The sequence below is a fragment of the Gobius niger genome (genome assembly GCF_951799975.1).
Source record: "Gobius niger genome assembly, chromosome: 24".
Taxonomy (NCBI): domain Eukaryota; kingdom Metazoa; phylum Chordata; class Actinopteri; order Gobiiformes; family Gobiidae; genus Gobius; species Gobius niger.
This window is the reverse complement of record NC_136875.1, coordinates 10,527,838-10,547,545: the sequence shown is the minus strand read 5'-3', so window position 1 is coordinate 10,547,545 and position 19,708 is coordinate 10,527,838. Positions and strand designations below refer to the sequence as shown.

General features: G+C 43.4%; 2 protein-coding genes across 3 annotated transcripts in view; both read left to right on the top strand.

Moving 5' to 3' along the window:
* Positions 1 to 19,708, top strand: part of rabif (RAB interacting factor) — a 118,496-nt gene that overhangs the window by 27,119 nt on the left and 71,669 nt on the right. The window lies entirely within an intron of this gene.
* Positions 712 to 18,138, top strand: LOC306982535 (growth/differentiation factor 11-like). 2 transcript variants are annotated; one of them, XM_079582497.1, is made up of 3 exons: positions 712 to 1,458; positions 13,890 to 14,263; positions 15,862 to 18,138. In XM_079582497.1, the coding sequence occupies exons 1-3, from the start codon at positions 1,044 to 1,046 to the stop codon at positions 16,237 to 16,239; spliced, it is 1,167 nt and encodes a 388-aa protein (XP_079438623.1). In that variant the 5' UTR covers positions 712 to 1,043; the 3' UTR covers positions 16,240 to 18,138. The 2 variants fall into 2 exon arrangements, with proteins under 2 accessions (XP_079438623.1, XP_079438622.1); XM_079582496.1 differs by having other exon boundaries at positions 15,859 to 18,138.

Genomic DNA, 19,708 nt, shown 5'->3' with positions numbered 1-19,708 from the left:
AACTACAGTAGCCTAATGTACCCGTTTCCCATCTATACAGCAGGCTAATGAAAAATGTGCAGTACGCTAACTAACTTAATACTATCATTTTCACAGTTACTTATTTCCCATAATTCTTAGTGAATTACAGAAATCTAATGGCTGTTGTATGTATTACAGTAAAGCAGCCAACTGTTAAAATCACAGCAAACCATAGCTGAGTAACTGAGTAGTCTGGAAAACAGTTCTATCATGTTTTGGAGAACTTGCCCAAAAAAAAAGTTCAGTCCCTGATAATCGTGAACATAAAGGATCAACTTTTTGGACCAAAAACAAAAACTTGAAGTCCCAGAATGGAGTCAAATTGTAGGTTTACTTTATGAGCAAATACCCTAATCAGCTGCAGCGATCACCAAGCAATTACGCATCATAAAAACGTTGCGATTAACACGGAATTAACCCCATTCATCTGCAAAAACTAGCACGTAATTATCGTAAAGGCCTAATTGGGCTGTATCTCAGACTCTTTTTTTTTTTTTTTTTTGGCACTGTAAAAAAAAACCCCCAAAAAAACCTTTTCCAGCTCCAAAACAGCGCGCGCTCCCTCCCTTCGCTCACGTCCCTTGACTTGGTGACCGACCTAAAAGCCTTTTGTTGCAATCTTAGCCAATGGAGACGGATTACGACACGGGGCAGCTGAGATATATAAAGAGCCCCCGATTTGAACGCACTTGCACATTTTTCAGTGACACTTCTCCAACATCCACAACACCTCCCGTGGACTACATTGTACAGAAAAAAAAAAAAAACCAACCACATGTCCATGAGAGAGAGATTACCGAACGCATCAAACAAAGTGGGACGTACTTTTTTTGGGGGATAATTCACAGCAAAAGCGCGCAGGGACGAGATACCGTGCCGGAATAAATGCATGTCACTTGCCTGCTGCCTCTTGTAGGATAAGGCACACGTCCAAGACAAGGGATATTTAACGACCAACAGCGCATCAAAAGACACAGTAACAAAAGGTGACAAGTTGCATTGACTCAGCTGCACGCGTCGACATGCCGAGGTACAACTTTTTATTGTGCGTAATGGTGCTCGTGTCTTTGGGGCTGTCCGGGAGCGACGAGCCCAATCTGCTGCCGCCTCCGTCCAGCGAGGCGCCCACGGACGCCGGCCTGTCCCTGCTGGACGAGGACGCAGGCGCCCACGAGTGCTCGGCGTGCGTGTGGAGGGAGCAGAGCAAAGTGCTGAGGCTGGAGACCATCAAGTCCCAGATCCTGAGCAAGCTGCGCCTGAAGCAAGCGCCCAACATCAGCCGCGAGGTGGTCAACCAGCTGCTGCCCAAAGCGCCGCCGCTGCAGCAGCTCCTGGACCACCACGACTTCCAGGGGGACGCGTCCTCCCAGGATGAGTTCATGGAGGAGGACGAGTACCACGCCACCACGGAGTCTGTCATCACCATGGCGTCCGAGCGTGAGTACATTCGGGTCTTTACGCACAATGGCCACGCCGGCTGTTCAAGCGGGCAAAGCCAATGATCCACAAATTAGGATGGAGTCTGTGTCTGAATACACATTTGGGCAAAAATATTAAACAAGCACTACTGTGGTGATGCCAAGTAGCTGTAATTCATTTAAAACATTTATTTACCCAACTCAAATGGTGTACCAATGTATCTTGAATTCACAAAGTGGCACTCATTGTCAAAACAGTGACAAGAGAACAGGAGCTGTCAACAGAAAAGGTGCGACTCACTTTATCGGCCCAAACACAAGACGCCCAGTTTTGTATTGAAGTAAAGTCCTAACTCACGCTCAGCGAGTAGATTCAGCTCATATTGGGAATCACAGATGTTGGAAAGGCTTACATGTTGCCAAGCAGTGTTTGCCGAATTCAGACTTTGAATATTTGCATAAAACTCAGCGCTCGCTCAGAAATCATGCGGCTCCACTGTGTGTTTTTTACGCGCAACCGTCCGGTCAAGTGGACAGTCAAGTCAGCCAAAGGCCTAAGTTTGAGCACATGTTGTTATGTTTAATCGGTCTTGAGGAGGAAGAAAACGTTATCATGAAGTATTTTGGCATCAATTCAATGATGTGATGTAATTGTAGACGGACAAATCACGCATCAGACCAGGTTCCGCGGTGTGTGAGCAAATAACGCCCAGCCTTCAAGTGAGCAAAGCCTTCCTTTGCCATTAAAATGCTTGTCCTGTAACTCCAGAAAGTGCTCGGTCAGCACAGGACCACATGTTACCATGGAAAAGCTATTAAGGGGCTCCAGGTGATAAAATGTGGCTCATAATTTGTCGTTTTCACGACTTTGTAGTCGGTGAGTTCGTTTGTTCATAGGCAGCATAAGTACGCGTGACATTTTATGACATAGAACAACAAGAGTAATCATCACACTTAACTAAAGACAGCCTTAGTGACGTATCAGACGTGGCTTTTCGTGACGCACGGTGCTTGGTGCGTTGTCATGTTAAGACTCGTGCTGTCACTAATTTCAGATAGTTTTATTGTCTCTTTGAATGTGTGAGAGGGCCTTACACCATGTCAGAGCCACAGTACTTATGCTAATTACGCAATGACATTCCCTCCAGTGCGTTGAAGTTATGGATCCGTCATTCTGTCATCTCATATTTGCCTTATTTGCTGCTCATAATGATTTCCTATAAACACACGCGGATGAACCATGCGGCCCCCTTTGGAGACATTTTATAAAATTGCTGCTGGGCCCCGGCAGCTGTGGTCTATCGCGCCTTTATACGAGGCTCTACCGGTTTCCCTGCTGTTCATCGCAGTGAGAAAAAGTGTGTCCAGAAAGCTGCCATTGTTCGGCTCATGCAGCGGCCCCCCCCTCGGCCGCACTTGCCTTTTAAATGTGGAGTTTATAGGAGCAGCTCGTTTTTTTCCCTCCACGAGTACACAAAGACGCAGAATCACTTAGGGTCGAGGGGAGTGTGTGACCTTTGCGTGGGGAATAGCAGGGTTCAACAACATTTACACACGTAATATATTCTGCACAAGGCGGACCATGAAACGCACTGAAATAATCTGTCCTTTATTTCCATCCGCGGACAAAGATGAGCTTTTGTGCCCCTGGTTTTAGTCATGTTTGTATGTAAGAGACTCAAAACCAAAAAACTTCAAGACATGTTTAGTTACAAATAATTATTCGTGTTGTCATCTTGCAGTTCATACTCAATTCACCGTACATGATAAAAATGGAACGTTGCATATGCATATGTCCTGATGGATATTCATAATGTATCCAGACCCTCGTGCTCTCTGAGATCAGGTCCAGTTATTGCTTTGATATTCACTTGATTAGAAAAGCGAGTTTGCCGGACTTTCACTGCTTGCAATACTCACCAGTGAAATGTGGCTGAAATCTAAGACCATATTTTTTGTTCAAACATGCTTGACTATAGCAAATACCAACTGAAATAATGTGTGGTTCTCGAAGTTGAACAGTTCAGTTCCAGTTCTCCATAAATGCTTTGTTCAGCTTGACAGTGGTCACATTAACATGACAAGCCTGAGAAGAGGTCATGTATAGGTTTGTTGATCATGGGACAAACTCCCTGGTTCATATAAACAGAAAGCAACAGTTGAGTAGGATGACTTTTGAGTTTGTGTATTGTCCTGCTAGGTCCTTTATCTTGGGTTTCTTCTAAAAAGCGCAATGGTTAATGATGTATTATTAGTTGTCATTAGTAAGGGTGTACCAGTTGTGACATATCTCATTGTTACCCTGACATCTTCAAACTGTTCTCTCCATATTGAGGAGAGTAATAAAGTGCACAGTGCCTGTGTCATGTTGCAGCTGGTTCCCCTCGCCGCTCCATCAGCTGCAGCACTTCTGTGTTCAGCCCCCTCACTTCCTCCTCGTGCACAGAGCGAGTACATCTCTCTTTTGCCTGTGGCGTCTTCGCGATCCCACAGGATTAAAAGTGCCGTTTGTGTCTCTGATAGAAGCAGCACTTCAAACAGTATTCCCGCGTGCACCTCGAACCCGGTCACCCTCCCTGCGCCTTTGAAGGCCGTAGTTCACGCGGTACATACTGAACTGGACCACAGCCAGAGTGGCTTCTTAGTATTCACTCAAGGTACGTGGGTGCCGCAGTGGGGGTTGACAGGGTCCATGCTTGCTTCCTGGTCTCTAATTACGATGAAATTTCATGGAAAAAGTACAGCTATTTATATCATAGTGCGGCACTTAATGTACTGACACATCCAGCCTCGTACTGTACGTGGCAAGGTGCTGCATCACAATGGTTACTGAGTTCATTGTATAGCAGGTGGTTATGTGAGTGAACCTGTTACCTAGGAGTTCACTGTATTACACAAATGGGACAAGACTGCGATGCAGCAAAGGCTGTTTCCGTTGTGCTCGGAACAAATCTGGCTTGGACCGATATTACTGTTCGAGATGCAAACTTATTGAAATGCAACAACATTTTTACATTATGAATTAAAGCAGGAGTAAAGTTCACTTGTAAGTGCACTCTGATGGGGACATGTAAACTAGTAAAGCAGTGCCGGTCTTACCTGTCTGTGATCTGAGCAGACCTCTCTCTAATAAAGATTCCTCTGCCATTAGTGAGCCGCTGTACTGTACATAGACAGAAGAAGTGTTAGTTCAGAATTGTAGAAAAGCTGCTCACAGGTAGTCACAGTGATTGTTGTAATTGTTTCAGGGTGCATGATATATGGAGTATACAAGTCAAATTCATTAACACATGCACAGATCCCAGTGATATAGTACGGAAAACATTTGGCTCATTTCTCTAAGCGCTAAAGCAGTGAAAGTAGAGGAAGAATCACTGCAAGCGTTTGCTCTGGCTTGATTCTTGAAATCAATCCAGTGGTTTGTTTTTGGAATCGTATAGACTTTAAGGCACAGATGACCCAATAAGATTTCCTATACAAGAAAATGTAAACCAAATCAGAAAAATCATGTTCTTCATAAAATGACATAATCCAGCCATAAGGATTTCAATCCCCTGCGGCCTTCGTGCCAGTCAAAAGTAAAGTCCTGATTCTGTTGGAGTTACGAAATGCAGTTGCTGAGACGTGGGGGGGGCTGTGATTTGTGAAGAAACACATTGCTGGCCATAACGCATCCCTGAGCATCCTCCGCGCACCTGTATCCACACACAGCACGTGCACGTATACGGAGACACCCCGTTACTGCCGCGGGGAGTTAGTTCCCTTGATGCTTACTCACCTGCAAACGCCGAGAGCTCCGAGAAGTGCTGCGCTGTTGACAAAAAGGGTCACGGAGTTCACAGCTACGTGGTAGTTTGGAAAAAGGACTATTAAGCTCATCGGCTTTTCTTTAGCTGCACCGGTAGTAACACACAAGCAACTCCTCCCACCAAAACAAGACTTTTACTGTGTTGACACTATAAAGGGTCATTTCCTGAAGGTGCAGGAACCATAAAAATCAAGAGGAGAGCGCTAAAAGGACAACACAGGTCCGGCTGTCTTCAACACACTGACCACTGCCCACAAAGCGCGCTATATCAATTAACCCTCGTAATGTGGAGGAGGCTTTATTGGGACTTGACCCCTAGGTTACCCGTTACTACGTTGCCCAAAGTATAAACTGTACAGGGACAGCAGCGGTATCTTTAAATGACACGCAACAGAGCTCTTCACGTAGTCATCTTAGCTTGCGAATTGTTGAGGGATTGGCTAGTTTGAAGGCGGCACCTGTCCGGCCGGTGTGCAAGGGGCTGCGGACTTTTCAAAGGGAAAAATAAACACGGTCGGTGATTTGTTTGGACACCGTCGCAGCCTGAGAATGCCTTGCCACTTGCACGACATACTGTCAACTTTATGGCTAATAAAATTTCAAAGAGACCTAGAGTCTATTAATACAAGGAGCAGATTTCCCCGGGAGCTCAGGAATCTCACTCCTTCCTCCCTCCGCCGCTGATTCCCACGCTCCCCTCGCAGTCCCTCTGCTCCTCCTTCCCTTGGAGCATCTGAGGGACTTTCACTCAAAAGCCAACAATGCAATGATGGAAAAGACGATCCTGTACTATATGCTCTCACTCTTTAGGGACTGTAAGCGCAAGTCCTTCCTTGAGTAATTGTAACTTCTTTATGTTTTCTCAAGTCAGGAGTACATTTTAACCCCATTGGGAATTGTCAAGTACTAGTCATAGTTTAAGTTAATACACCTGACAAAAGATAAGATGCTTTGTACTGATTTGATTATTTCCAATTCCCACCGGCACTCCCCGGGCAGGTGCACACAATATTGCAATACATTACATATAGCCTTCAGTAGCAATATTAGTTCATTATAAACGTTAGCTCAAAATGTTTACCTACAACAGATCATCATCATGGCATAGATTGACTTAAAATCCTAAAATACTTGTGTTGCTATACAGGCTACAATTGTAAAAGGCTTTCAGCGCAGAGGATGTTTTCGAGATGGCAGTTTCTGTGAGCAATGTTGGATGAATATGATCATAGTTTAATGAACTATAGTTGAGTTCTTGATTAACCATAACATTGTAAAGATTGAACAACTAGAAATCTGTAGCAGAATGTGTTTGTCAGTATGTTTTTTGACCAGGTTTAGGGCTAATGTCTCTGCATTTACCGGGCTTATCCACGTGAACCATGCGCAGAGTTCAATGTCTTCTGCAGCACAAATGAAATCATGTGATTCTTTTCATTATAATGTAAATAGTATAGTAGTATGCTATTAATTATTATTAGTTTTGTGGACCTTGTCAATATATGGCACATTTTAAAGTCTAATCAGAAACAGAACCTTCAAAAGCACCTTTCACCAGCGGCTGCATGATCGTCGGCAAAAACCACAAATGTGCCTCTGCGGTGCAAATTTTTAACAATCAGTTTGTCTTACATCAGTTTATTGCGGATGGGTACTGAATACAGCTGAGTTCATCCAATTTAAATGTTTCTCATAACTTGTGGCCCAAGTGGGAGGCGGAGCTACAGCATCTAGCTAGGCTAACCGATAGCATGTTCGAACCAATTTAAAACAGAAAACATTTTTAATGCTGAATTAAACTGATAACTGTGCCTCCGATAACGGACTCAGAGGCTGTTGTGAACAAGAGATTATTTTTCAACTTAGTACATTCATGCGGAAGTGCCTCGGATCGAGCTGCCCTCTCAATTTGCTGTTGTTGCCGTAATACAATGTTAACTGCGATGCTGTTGCTATGTTGTGACATCACACGCATAACGTCTATGCAGCATATGTTAACTTTCCTGTTATTATGAAAACTATTTTGAGATTATTTTTTTTTACCATTCAAACATAATATTTGGTTTTGTTTAAATATAGGAAAAATAATAACTCACTTTAGTCACAATGGAGATCATTGCATTGGTCAGGAGTTGTTTTCCCTTTTATTGCGGGATTTTAGTTCTCGATTAGCTTTATGATGATAATTGTACGTTGATTCTGGCTAATTGCAATACTTCAGAGCCCTGCCTCGGACATGAGGTTCGAGAGTGTGAATGCAGAAACGCCCCCACCTTTGGACATAACCTGAAGTGTGCTTCATCCGGCTGTGGCCCAGGACATGCAGAAGGGGGGGTGAAGGTGGGAGAGACCGGGAGGAGCAGCCGCCCAGGCCCATCCTAAAGGGACAGAAATCATGAAGCCTTTTATAGGCACAATTACAATGACTGAAAACAGATGTTGAGTTTCACTAATAAAGACAATAATTACTTCACAGCAGTAATTAAGGTCTGTGTGGGGACGGAGCGAAGCCAGAGAGGATGACGTTGGAGATCATTACTGTTTATGGAGAAGTCCATTAAAGCCGTTTAAGCAAAGGAAATGCTGCACTGGCGTAATATAGGATCCCACAAGGGACGGCGCTACAATTAACCATGGATTAGCTCACGATTATAACATGAAAATTTAATTAGCCTCTTTTCTCTGGCAAAGTAGAGCAGTCATTTTGTCATTTTTATCACCTAAGCTTCAGTCCATCATCAAGAGGTTCATTATGGGCATTTACTTCAGGGACGAGAGAAGACTGTGATTTACAGATCCTAAAGAACTATTGAAGTTTTATGAGGCAGAAAAATGCCTGAACAACAGTACAGAGAGGAAGGCCTCCAGGAGGGTCTATCTTTATCCACATCTTCATCTTTGCAGGTAACTATTGCAGACAGATCTGGGTGGCCTAAAGGATGCTTTTAGCATTTCGCTGTGTGTTCTCAAAACAGGAACAGTTCCTATAGAAAAAAGAGGATGCTGATAGATGACTCACTGTACTATACACTACAGGGATCACCTCAGAAAAAACACTCCACTGTTTTGCCAAATAACTCTATTTTTAAGCTGACAGGACAAGCACGGTCCACAATTCAGTGAAGACCTGACATGGGTTAAAGACTTGAGGCCAAACCCATTTGTAAGACTGTATTCCTCCCCTGAGTTGAAGTGTCTTATAGAAAGAAACATACACCGCTGGTTGTGCAGATATTTTCATGTAGAACTAGTCAAGCCTTGAGCTCCAAAAAGAGTGTTTTTTTGTGTGTTTTTTTTCACAAAGCCTTGAACACTTACTGTGCTAATGCCATACTCACAGAGTAATGCTGTGTGTATGCAAGCGTGGCTGTGCGGAGGTGCAGGTGGCGCCTGTCAGAGCGCTGTGGATTGGGCCGTAATGATGAGTGACTTAAAGTCAATGAGACCGCACAGCTGTGTGATCCGCGGATTATAAATGACTCCAGTGTGGGATCACAGTTACACTCATTTTTCACAAAGCCTGTGTGTGCAACATGGACAAGAATCAGTCACAACACACTGACACGCTGCAATGGGACGGGAGCGGGAGGCAACAGCCAAAGACATCTTTCTCACCGTAATTTGTTTTAAAGATGTTTGCCAAAGTTTGTCTTTGGAAACAAGGTCCAATCTGTCCCTTTACATTCATGTTCCATGCTTCTGTTTGGATGCACACAAACACTGGCCCTGGCAGTGCTGGGCTCTTCCTGCTGTCCAGCTGTCCACCTTATTGCACTTCACTGCACGCTCTCTTTTCAGGCCTGTCCCGCTGGAGTCCCACGGCTCCTCTGCGCGCACAGCCACATGTAGAGCCGAGTTTACCGAGCGTTGTAGAAGTGTTCGGTCGTGGTCGCATCTTTCCTTGTGCGTTGTATGTGAGTGTGTTCGCTGAGCTGGAACTGGCCGGTCTTTTTATGGGGGCTCGGCCCTAATAGGAGTCTTGTGCCTCCGTTGTCCCAGGGGAGGGCTCCTGAAAGGGGGGCTCTAACTTCACAGCCCCCCTCGGTCGCAGCTCAGCCCTGGCCTCCCCCACCACCCTGTATCCCCTGGGACTGACCCAGAGACAAAGAGGGAGCAGGCTGGGCTGGGATGGGATGTTTGGGGGGGTGCACTGTGGCCCCTGTCTTATTAGAAGGGTCGTGAACGTGTCACAATGATTAATATGCCGAGGTGCGCGGGGATACCCTAGAGTCACATTCATTCAGCACCAAGCCTCTCGAACACACACTCCCCAGAAAACTGCACATTTGCATTTCCCATTAGGAAAAGAAAATATTGATATGTATGCAAATGAAAGTCCTCTTTAGCTTGATATCATTATGCATTATCCATTTGGACATTAACAATAGAAAAGCTTTCCAGTCCCCGCCTTGGCCGAGCTGTGTGCTTCCACCTGATTGGCATATGTTGTCACACATGTGTACAAGGCACTCGCAGCTGCGTGACAAGAGCGCGCACTCGGCTCTTTTGTCTCCGGGATGGAAGTGTGAAGGTCAGGTTTAAAGCTGAAAACTATTGTGATAAATTGGGACATATTCGTGCAGCCCCCCCCTCGAACTCCCTGATGTAGATGTGGGCTGCAGATCGGAGGAAAATTGGTCAAAGCTGTTCAAAATTTAGCCAGCACAAACACGTGTCTGTTTTCATTTAACTTAGCACTGCTTTTATGAATAACCGTGTATTAGCCTCTTCCATCTGTTTTTTAACAATCTCCCGTAGCGTATTGCTGTACATGGTCATTAGCCGCTCTACTCTTTCAACCGCTGCCCGCAGCCATTTAAAAGTGCGCAGATAGCACACAGTAGGTATGGCCTCTTTCTATAGTCTCCCTCTCACATTCACCTATAGGACGCAGGTACCCAGGGAGCCAGCCAGATGTTTGATTCGCTCACCTGCACGCCCCCCCCCTCCTGCACGCTGGCTGTAAATCTCACCAGCTACATATGCTGCAATTATACCACAGGGAAATAAGCTGCAGCAGTAATAATGAGAGCTGGAGGAAGCACCAGGAGCAAAAGCAAACAGCCTCCTGCTTCCTTTGGAAAAACCTCACACACTTCTGTTGACTGCTTTTTTAGTTAAGCACTAATAATGTTATTGTACAGTTTAGGCCTGTGCGCCAGTAGGTGGTGCTGAAGCTTAAACTTCATCATTTCATCAGATTATTGTGATAGATGACTTTGTGCAAAATATAGCGTTTGCACAAGATATGTCATTATTGCACATAATATGTTTAGTTTGTTAGTTTACAAAAAAATAAGGTTATTTTATTCATAAGAAAAGGCTATAGAGTGTTACTGTTACTGAAACACAGCAGCTCTTATGTCAGCACCAGGCAGTCGCGCTCTAGAGAGCTCAAATTGAACCACCCTTGTAAAGTGAAATGTTACATCATATTTTTTAACAGTAAGGCTTAAGTGGGCAAATTGTTCAGGAAATTAAATCATAAGACAGCTAAAGTAGTAAAATTATAGGGCTCTTAGCAGTAATTTGTTTTGACAGCGGGGCACAGTGGATCAGGGAGGAGGATTAAATGTCCTTTTTCTTTACAAGTGCAGCTGCTTTGGCAGCAGGCGGACGCTCGGCCAAAACATGAGCTCTGCAGGCATTAACATTACTGTGCACTTACAGGATCTATAAAGACACAGGTTGATTTGGTGCCTATCAATGCTCTCATTGTGTAGCATGAGCGGTTCATGTGTGCTACATGTGTGTTTAATAACGGGCTCCTAAATGGATTGTGCTCCTGGCTTCTCAGGTTACTCCCTTTGTGGTCACTTGAGAAAGGCCTCCACAGGAGCATTTTAACAATTTCAGCCCCTCAATGCCCCTCAAAACTTAGAAAAAACGCCCAGTTACTACTGCAGCACTGTGTCCATTACCGAATATAGCAGTATTAGATACCTACTATGTGAGTATTATTGTTTTTATTCTATTAAATGCATCATGCACTAAGTTAATGCCAAATGAGTATTGCCACAACTGTGTGCTAAGAGGTCACTGATGCCCATGAGGGCAAAAGCGGAAAGAAAACGTGGTGGTTTATTATGTTTTGCTTGAACACAAAGTCTTTCTTGCTCTTGAGTTATATATTTTCTGACACAACACTTTTTCTTCAAAATTCATGAAGTTCAAGCTTAAGCTATCTAGTTAAATACAACCTAAATATTTGTGATGACAACTAAAATTTGAGCAGCAGAATCATGCATTCCCGGGTTCTGTGTTGATGAGCAAACACGTTAATTGCCGTGACCCCTTCGACCACCAAAAGGAACATTGACATATTGTTTACACTCACTAATGACTGTCCCTGGAAATACAAGCTGAAGGACCAGAACTGTCCGCGCTTGGCCCTCATTCAACGCCCCGGCCGGGGACCCATCTGCACCACAGTCACATTCAGACCCTTCAATGCATGACCATAATTCAATGACAACACTCGTTTAGTGTAAGAAAAGGCGCTATGGCCAGTTGAGTTTAATAAACAATCCGCCATTGGCTGGGCCATCCCCACCCTAATCCAAACAAAAACAAACTGACCTGTCTCATGCTTTTCCTGGGGAGCCCCATGAAGAGGGAAGGGATGACCAAGAGAAGAGAGCTGTAAACAAAGATATCACAAAGGGGTGATTTAAAAAAGAGCCTTCTGTTTTTATGTGTTTCACGTTTTCCCTGGTTCGGTTCAAAAGTCAGAAGAAGAAGAACATGCACAGCTCTCTCAATGTCAAAGGTCCCTTCTCTTATTCCAAACAATCAGGCTGATGGCACAAGATGACCATGATTCGTTTGATTCTGCTCTCCCTTAAATCTAAACTAATCATCTAAATACTATGTTTGTGTTTGTTATGCATGGACTATTTACATAACCTCGGCTTTTCATGTCACCTTGCTCGGGCCATGTGGGTTACTTAAATTAAACTGAGCCAACACACTCCACGTCACTACAGTAAGGAGCCCGGCTGTGCCAGGCTTGCAGCTGGTGCCAGGATGCTGAGTCAAGGTGTGGAGAAAGATTCACAGGTCACGAATGATGGGCAAATCATGAAGGAAACCTTCTGATATTGTAAACTCTAGACATGCAGGCAACAGTAGTTTGATGCTGTCTCACAGTTCAGTTCCTCAAGCTTGCTCATACTGAAACTCTGCTACCAGAGCTCATCTTTTGCCCTAATCAGTGGAGTTTGATGTAGTTGGTCAATGGCCGGACCATATCCTCCCTACACAAAACAAAAACAAACTGTGGTCTATTGAGCACTGCCTCAGAGATCATCTCAAACCAAAAGGGGGAGTTGTGAAGAAAGACATATTACCATTGCTATAGGCTCGACCTTGACCTTCCAACTCATCTGGCTGTTAGGGCGGCCCCTCCCCAGCTCCAGAGATGTAAAGAGCCTGACGCTTTTGACCCCTGATCCCATTTCTTAACTAGGCTGAGGTGCCAAATGACCTTTTGACCCAGGAAGCATTTGCAGGTTGCCTGAGCAACCCCAGATTTACCAATGATTGACAGGTCCATGCTGTTTTCTTGCCTTTTTGGGAGGCAAACAGACCGTGACATCACAGCACATGTCCAAATCTGTGTTTGTGAGATATGCACGGAGGAAATTCTCAGATTAGACTTTCTATTCTACTCAGCTCCCGCATTATTATTCTGGTTTGATGCAGAATAAATTAGCTTTAATAAATGAATGCTTTACATGGAAATGGATTTATGAATGCAGTGTCATTATATCAGATGGATGGCTATGTAAATGTAGAGGGTTTGACATGTGGCACAAATAAAGTGAAGATCCCTGGATCATGACACGAATAAATCAGCCAATTTTGGGGATTTACAAAGCCACATAGATTTATGTTTTACTGATAGGGGCAGCTAATAAAAAGTTGTTTCCATTTGGTGCGAGTAATGTATGAATAGACCGTTTTTATTGCGATTGACCCTTGGGAATCTGAGGTTACCATCTGGCCACTGATCACCATAACTGATCCCCATTTTAATATGGAAATTAAGTGTTTCCCAAACTTTGATGTAATCACAAAAGTAACCTGAATAAATGAGCCAAATAAGCAGTGCATGTGTGCAGGCGATAACAGATAGAGGTCTAGAAGGTTATGGCACTTAAAGTCAATCCACAAAGTGTCTGTCTGTAAACTCACCTACTCAATTTTATTGTTGGCATCATTTGAGCAGCCCCTGTTAAATAAAAGTACAACTGAATTTTTATCACCGCCTGGTGGGGGTCAGATTGTGCAGCTTTTCCTCCTTGCTTCCGTCAGTCTACCCCAGGGCACTGGTCGCTACTATAGCTACTATAGCTACTATTATATTCTGGAGAACTCTAAAAGCACCTGTAAAAGTTCAAAACATTCCCCACTATGCCTCATTATTTATTAAAATCAGTAGAATTTATTCTGATTGAGAATTTAAATTATGTTCTTGATTTATTTGTTGTAACATATTTGCTACCATGTGTGAAGCATACATTGTATATTAAAGTGGGATTTCCCTTTGCTTTTAATCTGAATAAACAGTGGGCCTAATGCTGAAAGAATTGAGGTGATAAAGTACCATGATGTGAACATGATCTCTTTGTCCTTCACAGCGGAGTCTTTGGTGCAGGTGAACGGAAAGCCCAGCTGCTGCTTCTTCAAGTTCAGCCCCAAACTCATGTTCACGAAAGTGCTGAAGGCGCAGCTGTGGGTGTACCTGCGGCCGCTGCAGCAAACCTCCACCGTCTACCTGCAGATCCTGCGCCTGAAGCCTGTGACAGAACAGGGCAGTCGCCACATCCGCATCCGCTCGCTCAAGATCGAGCTGAACTCCCGCGTGGGCCACTGGCAGAGCATCGACTTCAAACACGTGCTGCAGAACTGGTTCAAGCAGCCGCACACCAACTGGGGCATCGACATCAACGCCTTCGACGAGAGCGGCAATGACCTGGCCGTTACCTCGCTGCACTCCGGAGAGGAGGGGCTGGTAAGGACTCAGACCTGTCCCGGGGGTGAACAAAGGGCGCGGGAGGGTCAGGGAGAAGACAGAAGCGGACAAATCTCTGTGAAGCTGTATGATAACATATTTGTTCATCCAAGAACTAATATTCCACACAAATGGAAGCCTGTTCTGCCAACAGCAAGAAGTGACTGTTTTCAACCTTATTTAAACTGCTTCACTTCAAAAAAGCTTCAATAATGCAAAATATAGATCAGTGGCTTCCAAAGCGGGGGTCGAGACCCTCCAGGGTGTAGCGAGGTACTGAGTGATTTCAAGATGATTTCAAGACATAAAAAAGACAGATGTTTGCTCTATATTTAATAACATTTGTTATTGAAAGCAGCATTCATGAATAAAGGTCAACTTGCAAAGTAAGCAATGGAAATCCACATTATTAAAACAGATTTTTAACGTTTTGCTGATATTATTATGAACACTGAAAACAGTGGGGTCTTGCTTTGGAAATTTTGGGAGGTCGCGGCCTGAACATTTTGCAAACCCCTGATATAGAGGACCTTTACTTTGGATAACTTTGTTATAGTGTTCAGACATTCAGTAACTCTCTGGAAATCACCAGATTTTAGTGCAGTAGGTGCTACTTATACAATCCACTGACCACATCCCTGCTGTTTATCCTCTTGTGGATGGTCTTGGTAGAGTTCACACAGAAATCAAGCATTAATCCAACATCTCACTGATTTATGTAGGCCACTCATCCAGTTGGGAAACACCAAATATTTACTAAGTGGCTGTGAGGGTCAGATCTCCACAACACGCACCAGAGGTCAGATCTGGCCTTAGCCAATAAATCGCTGCCTCCTGTGTTCGCAGCGGTGCTGGATATTATTCCAGAGCGGAAAAGGGAGAGGATCAAAAACATGCTCATGTACAAAAATAAAACAAAACACAAGCTGCAGAGAAGTGGGAGCATAAGTCCTTGAGCCGAGCGGACACTGCATCACCTCACTGGCCTCTTGGAGCATTTTCTTCTTTCAGTGCGTCACGCCTGACCATCCCAGAGCCCAGCTGGACCCACTGTGGGGAGGGAAGGCTTTCTAAAACAAACACCATGGACTAAAATATTTGATTCACGTGCTTTGCCTAAAGGTTAAGTCGATGGCCTCCAGATGACCCTGAGGGTTATGGAGCAAACCGAGCTCAAATCACTCAAGCATGAGGTGGAAAAAAGGGCTCAAACAACAACATCAAATGAACCAAGGTTTTAGGAACAAAACAAGGTCTAAGGCAGGGGTACCCACAGAGGGTTTGCACACATTTCCAGGGATGGTAATTTTAACTGCAAGTTTATTGATTCCTCATTTTATTGTTATGTTTATTGTAATGTTCCAAACCTAAAAAAAGGACTGGGGAACGTTTTAACCTCTCGTAAAGGACACCTCTGGTCTAAAGGAACATGTTAACATCAGTTATGGGGCTTTTTTCATAGCTGTTTTGTAAAGGCTTTGGCGAGTGCAAATTGTACATAATGTACCTAACCTGTGTTGGTTCAAACAATGTCTCTGCTGTCACCAGGTTTCTCATATAACCACCTCTTTCTGCATGCTCCCCCCTGTTTCTAGCAGCCGTTTCTGGAGGTGAAAGTTTTGGAGACGACCAAACGCTCTCGGAGAAACCTGGGTCTGGACTGCGACGAACACTCCACTGAATCGCGCTGCTGCCGTTACCCTCTGACCGTGGACTTCGAGGCCTTTGGCTGGGACTGGATCATCGCACCTAAACGCTACAAAGCCAACTACTGCTCGGGCCAGTGCGAGTATATGTTCATGCAGAAATATCCACACACACACCTGGTGCAGCACGCCAACCCCCGGGGGTCGGCGGGCCCGTGCTGTACGCCCACCAAGATGTCCCCTATTAACATGCTCTATTTCAATGACAAGCAACAGATTATCCACGGGAAGATCCCGGGGATGGTGGTGGATCGGTGTGGCTGCTCTTAGGCTCACAGACACTACGTACAGTCATCATTGCATTGCCACCAAAACCCTGGCACCACAACTCCGCACCAGATCTCACTTTCTGCTCAGTCACATAAAAACATGTCACTGTTTTTCATACTGCTCAGTATTGATTCAACACGTGTAAAAATCTAAAGGAAATATGAATCACTGATGGGAAACAGTACATTTTTGAAAGAAGAGATGTGGAGCAGGCTCGTCAAACGATAAATGGGACTAAACTATGTTTCTGTGTTAGTTTGTGTTCTTTTTTAAAGATGTTTTTAAATTGTTCCTTTGTGAAATGTCCAGGTTTGTGAATGGAGATAAGGAGAGAGTTATGAGGAGCATTAACAATATTTTGAACATAATTTCAATCTGACAAATAAATTATTTTAATTATTTGTCAGATTTTACTTGATGCATTATCACAACAGCCAAGAAAATCTTTTCAAAAGGGGACACAATATAGAGTCACATTACCAAAAAAAGAAAAACTGCATTTACTTCAGAAACAGATGTTAGCAATCTGTTATAGAGCCCTAACGGAGATTCAAAACCAAACCTAGAGCCACTATTAATGAATCGCACCCATGTGTGACATTCTCTAGCGCCTACAAAATCCTTTCACGCTTACTTTGATCTTCTTTTATTTGTAGACTTGTAAAACTCTGGAAAGAAAAGGCAGAGGTTATGCTACTTATCCGCCATCCATTTCAAAGTCAGCATTGTGCCATTCTGACAATGCACAGTTTATTGGCTCCAGGATGTGTGGGAATCCTCCGTCATGGTTTGCATTAACAAAAGAAAACATTAACACTAACATGTTGGACTTGCTGCTATAAAGATGTCTATATGTCAATATCAATGTAAACTTTTAAACATAAGAAATGCAGTACTGGGCAAAAGACATGTTCTTGGATAAGCACAAGAATAAACAAAAATGCAAGGAAAATCTAAAACTTGCTCTAGCTCTGCTAAAGATAGAAACAAAATCTTTGTTTGGATAGTAAAAAAAATTATTGTAAGCCGCATATGTTTTTGCATTTCAACTTCCGTGCATCGTCGCCTCAACTATCCGTGATCATAAAAATATTGTTAGTGCTTGAATGGTAGATTAGTAAATGTCTGTTTTTGTCTCCTGGATATTGAAGCAAAGATATCCTTTTGTTGTAAAACGAAAGCACTATGCTGTTGGATCAAGGAAGAGCCTTCTGACATTATATATAAATGATATATGTATATATTAAAAAAAGGGTACAAAACCTTTTGGGGCACTCTACCTTACCAACAATAAATTTTGCACTATGGGACGTTTAAGGCGTGAGGAGAAAAGTGTTGTTGTCTGTGTTTGACCAAGCACAAGAGAGCTTGTACAGTATAGGATAAGAAACTAGCTTATGTTGATAAATTCAAACTAGAGCAGTGGTTCTTAAACTCAATTCACCACAGCTAGTTTTGACTTTTTTTTTTTAAAGAAACATATTCAATAAACTAAGATGTCTTAAAATTATAAATAACCTAAGGCCAAACCCCAAATTATGATACTGAATTCAATCTTAAACCAAAACAAACTCCAACACACCACACACACATTACAGCCTTAACAAGCACTAGACCAGGTCCAATTCCAAGAATCACAGGAATAAAATGAGCCTAAACCAAAACAAAAGCATGACTGAACCAATGATAAACAGTCAAGGACTGGATGTCTCTTCAAACGACCAGTCTGCAATTAACATCCCATAATAAAACAGTCCTAAACCAAAACCCTGGTCAAACAGGACCAGACCAAGCCTAAGCTGAAGAGCAGAGGGCAAAAAGACTGTACACAGGACTAACCCAGGACTGAACTGGGCCTAACCGGGGACTGAACTGGGCCTAACCGGGGACTGAACTGGGCCTAACCGGGGACTGAACTGGGCCTAACCGGGGACTGAACTGGGCTTAACCCGGGACTGATTGGGCCTAACCGGGGACTGAACTGGGCTTAACCCGGGACTGATTGGGCCCAACCCGGGACTAAACTGGGCCCAACCCGGGTTTAGCCCAATTTTGACCCCAAACTTTTTTTGGTCTAGAATTCTTTTTAGTTGTAATCTACTTCAGGTCAACTAAAATGTAATGTAACTTAAGTCAGCTAAATCTAAAATTAATTCAGTCAAGTTTTTTATATTATTATATTGATTAAAATATTTTTTAGATTTTCATATTCTCCCACACGGACAAAGCACAACCTTCTCTGCAACCTGAATTCTGGTGGTATTTGTGAGTCCACACACAAACACACAAGAATCCATCTTGTACTGCTCCCACCCACAGGACACTGAAGTCGCAGTTTTAGCCTCATCAACTCATCAACTAACTTATTTTAGTTGTAATCTAACTGTAGTCTGCAAAATATTACTTTGACTAAAAATATTCTAGTTGACAAAATTGACACTCGGGCCTAACCCAGGGCTGAACATGACAGGACATGACTGAGGACTGAACACAACAGAACTAAATTCGACACAGGTCTAAATCAAGACCTAATTTGGTCCGTTTCCCAATATAATATTTTATTTTTGACCATTAGAAAAAGCTTGCGCACCACCCTTTGAGAACCACTGCTCTAGAACTTCTTGATACCATCATGCTTTCTGGGCTTTTGTCTGAAGCGGGGGCCTGTCCATATACACTGACACTCCTGGAGCAGTGGCCTATGAGGCTGAAGAGAGAGACATTATGTGGATCAGTGAGAATGCTTTAACTAGAAATGGCCCTTCAAAAATAACTTTAATGTGTACCATGTTATAGAGAGATGCGTCCTGTTGACTTTCATTGACATGTTTTTGCCTTTATGTGTGTTTATTTTTTAAGTGATAGCAGCCATGTGTGAATGGGAGGTGTACCAAAGTAGAGGGGGACATGTATGCTGTACCTTTTTGTGATTGCAGGAAAAGAAGCTAGAATATTTCAATTGGGAGGAATGCTGGTTGGAAGAAAGCTCAGCTGGTCATTTGTCTATTTATTGTTATAAATACAATGCATTTCAAAGTCTGTCTACCTCACTTCAGCCTTCTGAAAACCTTTGCTTTGAACATCCTCAAACATTAAACTGATAGAAGCCCCTCCCCTGAAGAGGTAGAAAGCACAGGGTCCCGATGCTCAGGTTCAGGTCGTTACAGAGTGACTGATGGTAGCAGCTCTGGTAATGTGTGCGCTTGAAGAGATACCGATTAGCCGTGCTTGCAGTTATGGCTTCGACTATGGTTAAAGCTATTGAAGAAGTAAAACTTTTAATTTTAATGTTTTCATATAAATATATGAGAGTAAGAGATCTCTATGTAAATACCCAAATGATGACATTTATGCTGTTTTGGACAGGTTCACCGCTTCTAGTGTTTTCTCACATTCCATTCCTCCATTTTTGGTGTACTTTAAAAATCACCCAACTTTGTAGTTTGATGGTTCATAAGTAACTGTTCTC